At 35.9% G+C, this 14,153-nt stretch overlaps 1 protein-coding gene across 2 annotated transcripts in view; it reads right to left on the bottom strand.

The window, feature by feature from the left end:
• The window catches only part of rgs7a (regulator of G protein signaling 7a), a 52,213-nt gene that overhangs the window by 2,034 nt on the left and 36,026 nt on the right, over positions 1–14,153 (bottom strand). For both annotated transcript variants that reach the window (XM_042011044.1, XM_042011045.1), the window contains exons 5-17: positions 8,870–8,976; positions 7,573–7,624; positions 6,526–6,590; positions 6,108–6,184; positions 5,814–5,895; positions 4,742–4,816; positions 4,486–4,584; positions 4,048–4,109; positions 3,490–3,600; positions 3,244–3,369; positions 1,344–1,530; positions 967–1,056; positions 656–692 (exon numbers count right to left, since the gene is read on the bottom strand). In XM_042011044.1, coding sequence (XP_041866978.1) covers positions 672–692; positions 967–1,056; positions 1,344–1,530; positions 3,244–3,369; positions 3,490–3,600; positions 4,048–4,109; positions 4,486–4,584; positions 4,742–4,816; positions 5,814–5,895; positions 6,108–6,184; positions 6,526–6,590; positions 7,573–7,624; positions 8,870–8,976 — 1,154 coding nt within the window. In that variant the 3' untranslated portion in view covers positions 656–671. The remainder of the gene's footprint in view (positions 1–655; positions 693–966; positions 1,057–1,343; positions 1,531–3,243; positions 3,370–3,489; positions 3,601–4,047; positions 4,110–4,485; positions 4,585–4,741; positions 4,817–5,813; positions 5,896–6,107; positions 6,185–6,525; positions 6,591–7,572; positions 7,625–8,869; positions 8,977–14,153) is intronic.

The raw sequence follows: 14,153 nt of genomic DNA, 5'->3' as shown, positions 1-14,153 counted from the left end.
TTCTGTCAGCTGCATTGAATTATTTTTCCAGCTCTAATGTAAGAATGTGTTTGAGATAATGCCTCATTTGCATTTTTATCATATCTAGATTTATACAAAAGCCTAAATACCCATGATAGGCTGACGGTGCTGAACAAAAACATACCTAGCCAGCTGAAAAGCCTGAAAACTAATCATGTAGAACAATCTATTTCCCATAACAAATCGAAAACAGATTTAATTTGTTTCTAACTGTATTTTCTGATTTATGTAACAGTAAAAGTAGACATGGAAAGTCCTCTGAGCAAAAGCCATTGATGTGTTATCAAAATGTCAAAAGATTTTTTTTTTAACTTGATGTCAGCAAATGGCTGCATGTTTTGATTTATAACATGTCTAAACATAAAATTCCAGGGAAACAAATTATTTATTTAAGTAACAAGTTTTAATGGAATAGCTATATTTATCTATCAATCTATATCTAAAATAATGACTCGTTCATTTGTAGTATCCACTACATCCTGATTTGGACATGGCACTAAAACACACATTTTGTGTTGTATTAGTTTGTATACTTAACAGTAGAAAAAGTGGCTGTTGCATGGCATCTACAGTTAGCAGCATCACTGTCAGCTATTAACTAATAAGGTATAATATTTTTTTTATTTTGCATTACCTGAGACCAAGAGCCTTCAGAACAAATTCTTACTTTTCTGTGGAGACAGGAAAACAAATTAATGAGATCATTTTGCCATGTGGAGGAGTCAACCTGGTAAAAAAAATATATGCAGCATAATTGTTTGCAAACCAGAAAGCTGATTTGACATAGTTACTGCTTTCAAATCATGGTTCAATAAAAGAGAAAACACACAAACAGGTGCCAACAAATTGGTGTAGGTTTAGCATTTTCTTCTTATTAAAAGCTTTAGTTTTTCTAAAATCTTCAGAGTGCACAGTGTATTTGAATCAGGTATTCTGTTTGTATACCTTCTTCTTGGCCTGTAATAGCTCCTGGTAGGCACTGGAACGGATGAAACGGCTGTAAGAATCACTCTTCATCAATTTGTAGATGTGTTCCTTTTTGCAGAAAGAAAATGCAGTAAACACAGTGTGAAGATATTAGACCGCTAAAACAGTGCTCCGAATAGGAATTAGAAATTCAACTGATCCCTAGACAAATGTGAGTCATAGACATGCCATGAGCAAATATACTGTTGTTGATTCAGCTGCAAGATTCACTTCTAAGATCCCTTTAGCATAAAAAAAGAAATATATAAATAAATAAATAAAAAAAAGCTGATATTGGGAAAGCTGTGGATATCATTTATTGCATTTGTACAATTTGCAACAGAATAATCACTCACCTGTGCATCTTCAAAGGCATATCGTCCAGGATCTTTGACATTCTGGGTGGTTTTGTCGTAGCTCTTGGAGTCCACGTTGATGGCACTGGGTGCCCCGGGGGCCAGAAACTCCTGCCAGATTTCCTGAACCCGAGTGGGGACTTCTCTAATGGGGCGCTTCTTTAATTCCTGGACTGCTAGCCAGAACCTACATAAGAGTCAAATTGTTTCTGTTTGATACAGTAACTTATGGACCACAACATGCAGATGCTGTCTATATAACACTGATGATAACAAGATAAGTAACAAGATAAAAAGATAAGTAAGCCCATGAGGATTAGCACTGCTACCATTCTTGGATATTCTCATCTGTCTTACACTGGCTTGTCAATGTCAGAACGAAGCCTTATTCAGACCTGTTTAGGCATTTTTTGTAGAGCAATGAAAAACGGCACTAGAAAAACACTAGAAAAATGCTAGAGTTTTAAGATAATAAAGATTAAACGTCTGGTCCTAAAAAAAAAATGCTTAGATGCTAATATTTGGTTTATAAATTCTTTTCATCATATTCTCATTATTGCAAAAAAAAAAATAAAAAAAAAATTGGGTAATAAATGTAGTAGTAATCTTTCATGTTGCAAGAACTGCAACACAAGGGATCTCTTCTTACACTTCTGTATAGACCGTTTAGAAACACATTTTAAAAAAGGTTTTAGATAACAGTATTAACATACACTACATAGACAGTATTATTACTGATGCGTGTGCTGATTTAGAGTAGAATAGAGTTAAAATTATATTTAACTTTAGTAGATTTTACAATAATTAAACTGACCTCATTATCAGCTTTAGGCACTGACAGTTCCTGTGAGTGCCATTAGAGGGAGCAAAGGAGCAATCCTGCACAGCATTCACTGTTCATATAGTATTTATCCATTTGTATGCAACTTTGATGCTCCAAGGTATTCCTGTTACTATAAGTATATTGATTGGTATAATATACCTGTCTCACAACAGCTACAGTTTAATATATTTTTAAAAAAATTAGAAGCAGACATTTTTTCCTCTTTCTTTCATTAATATTCTCATAAATATGAATATATAATATAACTCAAGGTTATATTTCATCTGTTTAAGGAAGCAATGATTCAGTGCTGTCTTTCATGTTGTTATATATAGATATGAATATGTACTGGCTGTATAATTACATGAACGACCTGTAAAGACATTAAAATCTATTCAAAAGAGATATTATTGATTAAGTGCAGTAGGTTTCATTCGTTTATTCATCCACAAGAAACCATATGGAAATTATAACCGTCATTGTTAAAATAAATATACTGTATACTCCTGTGATGGAACCTTGTTTTTATGTGTAAGCGAGGAAAATGTTAATTAAATTTAGTGCTTACTTGTGATCTGTTCTATTAATCTGCTGAAAGTTATGAATATCTGTTTACCAGACTTTCTGGGAACAACTGCACCATAAAAAATGCTGTACAAATCTTAGCAGACCAAAGATGGGAAATGAATAATAAATTCAAGTGATTATTCTGATAAACTAAAATATGCCATTATCAGGTTTTTTCTTCATTATTTATAAAAATCTTTATTGTATACAGTGTGACTGCTTCCTAGTGCTCCCTCCACTCTGTTAACAAGTCTTCAAATACACCAATAACATAAACTGACAACTATTTCTAATTTTTTTTTCTTTAAATAATTCACCATCATCACTGCAGTGTTTAAACCTAAATTACAAATAATAATCATTTGAAAAATCATGAGTTAAAGTCTAATGAGAATCTCTGATGATCCTGGTGTCATTCTTATTCATCTTTCAGGGACAAATGTAGATTGAGGCTTTAGGGTTAGGCTAAGTTTATCATGAATTTATTTTTTACAGTTGAGTATACAGTACCTGAGATTCTCAGAGCTGAACTCAGACTCAAGGAACTTGAGAAACTGCTCTCTGCCCACAGGATCCTTGAGAACCTCATCGATACCAAACGCCCATCTCTTTACCCTCTGCTGGCCTGGTTCCTTACTAGAGCACAAAACAACAAATAATATTCATTTTACAGATAAAGTATGCATGTGACAAACACTCTCAGCTACAAAAACAAATCAACCGATGAATGCGTCAATCTAAAGTTTCTTTGTTGACCTGGCTTCGAGTTCCCAGATCATGGTGTCATCTGAGATCCAGGGGTTGGATGGGTCCGGAGATGTGAGGAAGGGGTCGTATTCAACATATTGCTCCGTGTAACCCAGCAAACTGTTTTTTTAGGTGAAACAACACAAGGCACATAAGATAGAACAATCTGTGCATAAGTTATGGTGATTGGTTAATAAAATAAAATAAAATAAAATAAATGCCACATCTTTCTGTGAGTGATTAATTAGCTGTTTACATGTAAACTCTAACTAACAAAACTAAACTTGGATTGAGAGCAAATATCTAAAACTGTAATTAAATGTAGAAGTGTTGACCCTTTTAAGGACACAAAAATAGAGAGCATGTTGCTAAATGAATGATGAAATGTTTAAACAGCACATCTAGTATCCAGCATCATCAGTGGTGACCACAGCTGAAGTCATTGTCTGATTACAAACACTCCTTAAGGTCATTGAAGTTCTTAATTCCACGGCATGTTAGGCTTATTTAACAGTTCAATAAACAGATCGATGGCTAAACTCAATAGACACAAAGATCATTGCTTACCTCTCTGCCACTTTGGACATTTTCAGTCGATGCCTGTCTAATTGTAATTGCCAAAAGGTAATCTGAAACAAAAGAGTATAATAGAAACAATAGAGTTTTCTCCATAAAACACTACATATCTAGAACATAACTATACTCAAAGACACAAAAAACACATCATGTTCAAAAATATTTATATTTTTATTATGTAACATTATGTGTGGACCAGTTATGAACAACTCATACTTTTCATGAAAAGACGAACCCCATCCCCTCCACCCCTTAAAAAAAAAAAACAACAACAAATAAAAATGCAGCAACAATATAACACTGACAGGGATTGTGCTATATTTATCCCTGCATCTCTTTGTCAACTGACCATAATGTGGTCCGACACTAGACTGTTTTCGTCACGGGGTGAAATTTCATTAAACTAGCAATGCCACCTGCAGGTCTAACCTGTTCCTGCAGTTCCTCTTCTGTCGGCTGCTTGGCCTCTGGAGCAGGGGTGTGGGTTGGGCTGTGGGTGCGGATATCATTCTGCAGCCCATAAACAGACTAAGACAACAAAAATCATAACACAGTGACACAGATATTTTAATACTAGAAGCTTTGCACTTGCAAAGAAACAACAATATAAACCATCAATCGAAATCAGATTGCTCTGGTTGTTTTACAAGAAAGAGAAAACAGGACGATGTGTTGCACATTGCACCTTTCTAGTTTTGTGTGGATTTTTCATTCTGGAGGATTTCTTTATGTCAACTTCTGTTGTATTCACACATCCAGGCTGATGAAAGAGAAAGGAGAAAAGCAGGTAATTGTCAGGGAATACATCTTTATACTTAATTAAATTTGTCCTTAAGTATGTCCTCCTAGCACATAGTATGTACTCTAGTGACCACAGCTTAAGGGGCCATTTTTTCCACAACTACATGAGTTTTAGTTAATCAAATCCAGTATGCTTAGCTGGGATGTGAAGTATCCTAGACAATGTGTCAAATGCTAGTTAAATAAACATGGAATGTGCCAGTTTTTACTAAACAAGTAAAGCAGTGGGAAAGTAGAGTCTAAGTGTACAGATCCTGGCTGATTGAACAAGTGGTCTAATCTAGGTCTCTTGCAGGAGAATAGCGCTAAGTAGTTTGACAGTGTCACTGTGAAATTTGAATTAATATTGATTATGTTGCTCCAAGGATGCATAAATTGAACTTGTTATTTTCCAATTAACCGCTGAGCAGCAGCTTTGGGAGAAACACAGCAGAGGAGACCCTTTCACCTAAGGGGGAAACTAAATGCTAATTCTGAGTAAGTGTGTGAGAACAAGGTAAAGAGCAGCGTTAAAGCTGATGTGTTGTGACAGTTATTGATGTGGCATTTCATGTGTATGGCAAAGGCAAATACACGATGGGGGATTTGCAGTGTGTTTGCCTATTTACACCATTTAAATGTTACAGGTAGCATATGCAGCTCATATAAATTGTATCCATACAGTGCTTGTAACTTCATGACATTTTTAAAACATAATTTCTTTGTCACACAGCTTGATGCAGCCCTACTTGGAGAGAGATGTGTAAAATAAATTAAAAACCCAAATGGGCTTATTATTTACCACATGTAATTATTCTTTTGATGCAGGAGGGGAAGCAGATTGTGGCCAGTGGTAAATACTTTTTTTCTACATTATACCCTTTTGCAGGAACAATTAAGATGACACTGATGTGTTTGTGATGATATCAGTACCAGCAGAGGTGATTAATGACAACACAATCAGTTATTTCACTCACCACTGGTCTGTGCACGTCCCAGAATGCTCTTTCTTGACTGTCGAGAATTTTCCTCTCAATTTTGTCTCTTTTCTTGTCCACTCTGGGGAACAACAGAAAAGAGAAGCTCAGGGAATACAGGTTGATCCATCACCAACTTAATCCATTGCATGTTCAATGTGCAGTTCATTTCTGAGGATGTGGGCTGGTAGTTAAAGCTGAAGCAAACCACAAAGTTTAATTATGCCATAATGAGAGTGTAAAGGGGCTCATGATCAATGGCTCAGTGTGTGTGTGGTGCTTATAGAAACCTACTTTGCTTGTGCTTCTGCTTGCATAAATATGAACTCCCATTTCCTGGCGAAAGCTCTCTGTAACCTTGCTAAGCTTTCCTGTAAGTAAAACAAAGAACATGCAGGAAGAGAAAAGCTGTTGAAGGATCTGGGTTGTTTATGTGTGTACATTGCACAACTGGATGCCATCTTTAATGATCCCTGCTCATTTTCAAAAGAAAAACTCCTGATAAATAACTAATGGACTAACTAATTCATTAAATAGCTTTTTTCCTATTTATTAAAATAAAAGCTACACATTTAGCACTGACACACAGTTAAAACATTTTTTTTCATTGTAAGTATAAAAGAAAAGGAATGCAAAAGGCCTTAATATAAGTGCCACCACAAGAGATATTTGAAGTGGAGAGAGGTGACACTAGCAGACCTCTTTCACTTACCGCTTCATAGTCTGCAAGCTCCAGACGTGCTTTATTTTGCATTGTTCTTTTGCAGAGGTAAACAGCTGAGGGAGACAGGCAGAAAGTCAGGTAATAAAGGGCAAACAAGATCTCTGCTTTGTTTTAACAGCCTTAAGTGGCCTTGCATTTATTCATTTAATCCTCTCAACTGCACATTTAAACTGGCCTGCAAATGACAAAGGTCGTTTACTGTGCATGGTGTGGCTGCATCTGTCACTGCATGTGCCTGTGCACGCGCATCTGACTTTTGATGTCTTCCTGTGCTATAATCATCCCTTCATCTCTTTGTTAACTGACCGTAATGTGGGACCGTCATTATGCCATTAGACTGTTTTCATTAAGGGGCATCATTCATGTGAATCAGCTGCAACATCTGACTTCCACTAACGCTAAAAAGGATTATTCCCTTAGTGTGCATTAGCCCTTTCCCTTTTCTGCAACAAATGAAAGACCTGCCAGTGTGCGACTGCACACCAAACCATTTCTGACATTATGAAAGCTTTATCTTCACTCTGCTTGGCTGTAACAATGAAAAGCTCATCCCTGTATCACCATTAAAATGTTCAGTCAACTGTGCACAACAGGTGCACACATACAGACACATCCCTGCTTTGCTTCATGGTTATCGGACTGCATCTGTCAGAATCTGACGGAGGCAGATGCATTTGACAGTGGTTGGGAAACATCATATATGAATATATGAAATATAAATTACACTGAAATATACAGAGTTATTGCATCCCCTCTGCACTAGATGTGATTCTAAGAAAAGACCACATGTCAGTAAAGCTTAATGTCATTTAATCTTTTTTTATCTACCATTCTGGCATAGTAGTTGCATCAGATTTGTTTGTCTTTTATTTATTTTTTTTTTATTTTCTTCGAGTAGCATCACTACTGATAGTGAGTCTATTTGTCAAACACAATTTATGTGCAACACATACAGTCAGCATCTTTTCTACAGAATGCCCTGCACAATGTTCAAAATGAAAACTACACTACTACACAACAGAATAGCCCTCTCACCATAGTCTGTGTTTTCGGGTTCCCAGCAATTTGATGGCCAAAAGTATGGAGTCTGAAAGGAAAACAGGCCATTAAAGAACAAAACTAAGGAAAGATACATACAGAATACATAAAAAAAAGAAAAGAAAAGAAAAAAAACTAACAAAACATGGTATTTCAAGCCAAAATGTGCACTGCCATGAGAGGTAGGCATGCAGTCACAGTGCTGCATTTATCACAAAAAACACAGTGTTGTATAATAGGCTTGGCATTGTGTCTAGGGGACATAAGCTCCTTTCAAAAAGGACTTAGAGCAGACACCAGCATGAATCTTGACCCTCCTTAGGACAGCATTGTATGGACTGCCTTCAGATGAGAACCGATTAGACATAAAAAAGCAAAGTGAAGTCAGCTACTAACACAAACAGCCCTCAGCATTGATTTACTGTAGTTAGTTCTGAGCAGCACACTTGGGGAACTCACTAGGGGTAAAATCACCAAAGCTGTCAATCTCTTTATTGACATCCAGATTGATGTGCTGTTATTTAAATCTTTATTCATGAACCATTAAGAATTACGAAGTGCAACTCACTTGTTTTTCAAATTCATGAAAGTAGCTCTGAATGTTTTATTTAGGAATAATGCAGTGTTAAATGTAAATTTTTATACTCACAAGTAAATTATATATATTAAATATTTATTTGTCATTCTCTGAAAACTATCATCACATCAGAGAACACCAGATTAAAACCTTTTCTTCATTCATAATCAAAATTCCCACTAGGTTGCATGAATCTTGGCAAAACACCACATAAACAGCTTACAAAAAAAGTTTAAACTGTGTGTTTTATAGGAATTTTCAAGTTTAAGTCCTGGGATTAGATGCAAAAAAATTACTCAAGCTATTTGCATGCACATTTATAATGTGTGGATGTAAGTTTCTGGTTAATAAATCTCAATAATTGTGGAATTATATGCACTTGCAAAAACCTTATATCCATTCAAATGTTTAGCATGGACAATTGCAGCTATTTATAAATAAGAGTACATTATAAAAACCTCACTATATCACTCTTTATTCTCTACAACAACATGAATATGCATAGTCTGCTAAATCCATGGTGTGTGTAGGAAAATGCATTTGGCACACACAAACATATATGTATATATATATATATATATATATATATATATATATATATATATATATATATATATATATCCTTTTTTCAATTTGTTTATTTTATTATAGATTTTTTTAATGTCCTCCTGATTGTCTGAAAAAAAAAAAAAAATTTCAACACCTCTATAGTCTTACCTGAAACCTATAGAAAGTGCCATCATCTTTGAGAGTGAGGACATGGTCTGAGATGGGGAAGAAGTAGCCATGTGCAGCCATCAGTGTTCCTAAGTGAAGTGCCTCCACTGGGAGAAAAACACAGACAAATGTCAATTTACAACTTGGTGTATCCGCATTTGCTTGTGTTTCTCCCAACACTATTAGACATGAGCAAACACATTTTTAAGTGGCCTTAATATGCTTATGGGCTTTTTGCTTGTCTCTTATAATGCATCTAAAAAGTCTGCAAAGTTAAAAAAATACCTTCACTCAAGTCAACATCAAAATCTACTTATTTTCTGCCATGGAATGGCTCAAAATGCCTCAATGCTTGTTTAGGATGCATCGCAACATTTTATATTTATATTTACAGACACAAAATAATTATCTTCAGTGCTTTAATTATTTCTCAGAAATGATCTTACTGACACCAGTTTCTGCTTTTTTGATTAATCAAAGTTAATCTACCTTATTTACCATCTACTTCAAAGTGCAAAATCTTTTATAACTATAACCACAGCAAACGAGGACCTGAATTAAGAGGTGCTGCTTTACAAGCCTCTGACACAGCTTTGGCAGATGGATAAGCAGGTCTCCATTCCAACCAAACAGCACAGCATGAGGTCTCCCTGATTAGCCCACCTTCAGTGGGAGAGGCGGAACTCATCAGTCAAATCACCTGGTGTTGTGCTTAGTTGGAGTGAAAACCCGCTTCCCTCTGGCGTTCCACAGCACATGGTTGTCTCTCCCTGAATTAAAACCATCAGATAATGAAAACATGTCATCATCATCAACTGTGTGTGTCTCATCTGCCACCAGTTAGTCCCTGCTGTTCAAAACCTGTAAGTCTTATGTGGTGTTGACATCTATCACTCATGTTTCCTTTAATGTGTTGACAACTCTCTGGTAATGCTGACACGTTTTTCTTGTTAGGAGCTGCATTGGAAATGCTTTATTTACATACTGTTTCATATACTGGAATCCTTGTCTGTTTCTACCAAGTAAACCTTAACTAAGCTAATAAATGCAGGGGTTAAAACGCCTCACATAGTCTAAGTAGGCAGAGCTTAGAAAGCAGTAGCAGAAGCTTACTGCACGTGTGCATAAAACATGTACATCTCAGCTATCTCACTCCCTGACACATACGCATATCCTTACACACCGGGTGTATGTGTGTAGGAGATAAATATAGATCGGCCTTTCCTTTATCAGCGAAGTGACTATTACAGCTCTGAGAGGTCAGGGTGTTATGTGTGTTCATGTGTGTGTGTTGTTTGTACCCATATGTGACTTAGCTCCATTTATTAATAAATAATGACTCATACTTTATTTAAATCTATTTTCTTGCAAACCCAACCCTTCCTCTTCAGGCACAGCATTATTTCTTAGAGCAATATTATCCCTTCTATACAGTATTGTTGTATTACATATTCCTGCTTATTATTAGCTCTGAAGGAACAGGGATATACTTCAGACAGTCTGTGTAAGCTAGGCAAGACTGTTTGTTTAGTCCCCAGTGCAAAGAATAATTTTCCCGGGTGTTGAGAGTACAGTATGATATGCAAATTAAGAAATAAATTAAACAACACCTAAATGGAGGCTCTTTTGTGGGGTAGATAAGGGATTAACCAATACTCCTTATGATGTTGTCTTTCCAGTTAGATTCTAAAAAGATCAATTCCTTGTACTGAAGTAGTTGTCATCTTTATTTTATTGTAATATATCATGAGTTTCAGTGCTGACTAAACCTTGGAGTGAATTTAGTCAAGTTATCAAGAAAGACCAACTTCAAAATCCAGTGGGAAAGAACTGTTTGATTTCATCATATTACCAGCTATGTGCCAAAAACCCAGCAGTTGGGGTTCTGCCAAGAGGAGAGTGGGAGTATTCCTCCAGCAGAGCTTTTTCAAAAGACAAGCAAAATGTTTCTGTATTTATAGTTATGTTTTTAATTACTTCTGCTTCCATATAAAAGTATGTTAAAAACTTTAATTCTGTTGGAGGGGGATCCTTAAGAAGGGTTTAAACAACTACATTTTAATATCCATCCATCCATTTTCAATTTGTTATCCAGGAACAAGTTTTGGAGGCAGCCTGAGCTGATATCTCCACACCTTCTTCCCAGCCATCTCTTCCATCTCTACAAGATAAAGAAGGCGTTTCCAAGTCAACAAAACAGGTCCTTAGATTTCTAAAGCCCTCTTCCAAGTGGGACTTACCAAAAAAGTCTGGATGCCTTCTGGATGTCTCTACTCTGGGCCACATCTAGAGGGTATCCTCACCAGATGCCCAAACTAACTCAAGTTATTTTTCACTGTAAATGAGCAGGGATGCACAGAAGGGACACTACTCTGAGCCAATCTTAAATGAATAAGTTTCTCAACCTGTCATAAAGTAATGCTAACCATCATGTAAAGGAAACTAATTTCCACTGCTTGTACTTTTAATCTCATTATTTTGGTCATTAATCACAGACCATACATGGGGGGTGGAACATAGATCAACTAGTAAATCAACTTTTTTGCCTTTCAGCTCAGCTTTCTTCAGTGTGACAAACCGGTACAGTGTCCAGATCGCTGCAGATGCCGCCCCATCGTGAATAAATACTTGCTGCACTACTATTTTCAGTCAAAAAAAGGGACGATACATTCATTTAAAGCCCATGTGCAAATAAGCTATTAAGGGTAATGATTAAAAAAAAAAACAGACATTATTTCCAAAAGTTGCAAGCTTTTATAAATACAGTACGCAGGCCTTGCAAGGTGCAGAGGAGTGATCTCAGCAGATGGAAAATATTCTCTTTAGTGTCCCACTACAGGGCAGTATTGAGGAGGATGTGTAAAAAAAAAAGGTTGACAGACAAGACAAGTATCATCATAGAGAACCATATGCATCATCTCCAGGCTGTTGTGATGAGCCTCATGTCCTCCCTCAGTAAGTGTTTCACAGCACCAATTAGGTGTTCTTTCATATGCAAAATCACACTCTAACAGGTACACACTCCCTGACAGCCTGGCTGATTACTATCTCATGTTTTTATTTTTTTATATTTATATTTTATTTATTTATTTGATGGTCTGTTGTGTTCTGCAGCTGGATTTCACTCCTGTGTTTATCTCACACTTTTTTGTCAAGTTAAATGTTGTAATTAGTACAATTTGACAACTAAAGATCCCACAGTTATTTAAATAATGATGTTGTAAGCTACCGTTGTGTGAGTGTATTCATGACACATGGCTTTTTAACAAAAAAACAAAAACACCTAGCACAATTTGACAATCTATAATCTATCTATTTATGTGCTGTTTTCTTGATATTCAAGTATTTTCTGTTAACTTTATCAAAGCCTGGTTGGTTGGTGGAGTGTATTAAAAGTGTTGAAAAAATATGTATTTTTTCATGGACTTTGTCACTTCTCCTTTGGGATTCATATATTTAGAATTTTTTGCCACCAGGTTTCTCATCCTGCTGCAGGGGATTTTAACAGGAGTTGTTGGTTTGGACTCAGTTTGGAGTCAGTTAGCTGTGGGCTACACTTAACCCTGGGTTTCAAATATTACATTGAGATTTTGGTGAATATGCAACATAGAAAGATATACTAAACATGCTAAACTATCTCAAAAGACCATCAAAGCTTTTGGGATGAACTTTAAAAGGGAGAATATCTGTCAGCAAATCCAGTGCAGAAAAAAGAGTGAAAATGGGATTGGACACCACAAAGATTTCCAAATAAGATAATAATGAGTTTAACTGGGCTGTGTAAGTGTAATAACTATAGCACTAATTTAGCAAGAAACCCTTGATGCCCACTTAACTTTAATATAAGCTCATCTGCATTTACATAATAAACTATGATAAACTGCTATCGTCCTGTGGGCCAAATAAATTGCTTCTTATTTGCTGGTGGAGTTGTTTTGTGCTAAAGTCACTTGGTTCTGCACAATGCAGTGCTTACCACTGACAACATGCTTTGTGTCTGAGCTGAAAAAAGAGCATGCATTGAAAAGAATTAGTTTTCATTGAAGGAATTCTTGTCTGTTTAGCCATGCTTTCAATTTATCACTGTTAAGCTCTTGACAATTTTGTTCAGCATAATCTTGTAAAAGGCCTTTGTTGTTACTTGAATTATATTATTGCTATTACAAAACTTTAAAGTGCAACACAAGTTAGCATTTTAGTCCAACAAACCATGCAGGTCTCATTTGACAGCCTTTTCTTAAATTATATCATGTTTACATGTCTTTGCTTTGACATACAAGTATATAATTAAACACAACTGCCTGGGGCTGTATCTTTTCTTTCTAATAAAATATAGCAGGGTCAAGCAATGCATAACAGATATTGCAAGTTATTTAACAGTTCCCCAGCACCTAAACATTTTTTCAGCCACTTGTGTGTAATTATTACCCATGCAAAATCAGCAGGCTTTATGATATCACTTTATAGAATTAACAGACCCCATGCAGATCCTTGTGAACAAATTAAACAATACACAAAAAAAGTAGGAGGTGTTGAATTCCAAATATGAATTTTGCATAGTTTTGCAGCAATAACATTTCTTTCTCATCATCTTAAATGCAAACAATTGCTTGATTTTATATTTATCAGACTTCACTATTTTTCCTTTGTGTACAAGAAGAAGCTTGACTAATTATTTTCTGAGTGCTTCCTGATAGTTAGTTCTACACTGTTACACTGGAATGGAATAATAATAATAATAAAAGAGAAAAAGAGGAGGAAAAGAGTTGCGTTGTGTGCTGCAGCCCAAGGACACAAAAGAAAGATCAAAAAAAAATAACACTGTGGACATCTGACTGCAGATGAGTGAGCTATTGGTGCATGATGTAGAAGGACCTATAGGTGATTCTCTCTATTTGGTGCAGATTAATGGAAATATTTACATCCTAAAAGCTGATGAGTACACTCCATCACCACTAGAAACAAACAGCATGCTAAACAGACTCACCGCAAAATATAAATAGATATTCTCTGGGCTATAACCTCAGCTCTATTTTTAGCCTATAGTTGTTTACATTTTGGCAAATAAACACTATTAAAGTATGCCACCATTAAGCAATTAGACACCTTTAAGTGCTATTTTTATTGCCAATTGTGGCAAAAGTGTTTGCCAAGTTGTCTTAATGAGCTGTTTGCTGCATCTGCTGCTACCAATCTATCAGCCAACGCTGCTCTAAAACGAGCCAAAATCAGTGGCCAGACTACAATGGTTGTCTTGTTTATTTAGTCTTTTTTCTGAATATCT

This window comes from Melanotaenia boesemani, chromosome 16 (assembly GCF_017639745.1).
Source record: "Melanotaenia boesemani isolate fMelBoe1 chromosome 16, fMelBoe1.pri, whole genome shotgun sequence".
Taxonomy (NCBI): domain Eukaryota; kingdom Metazoa; phylum Chordata; class Actinopteri; order Atheriniformes; family Melanotaeniidae; genus Melanotaenia; species Melanotaenia boesemani.
Note: the sequence above shows the minus strand (reverse complement) of the source record. Positions and strands in the feature narration are given on the sequence as shown.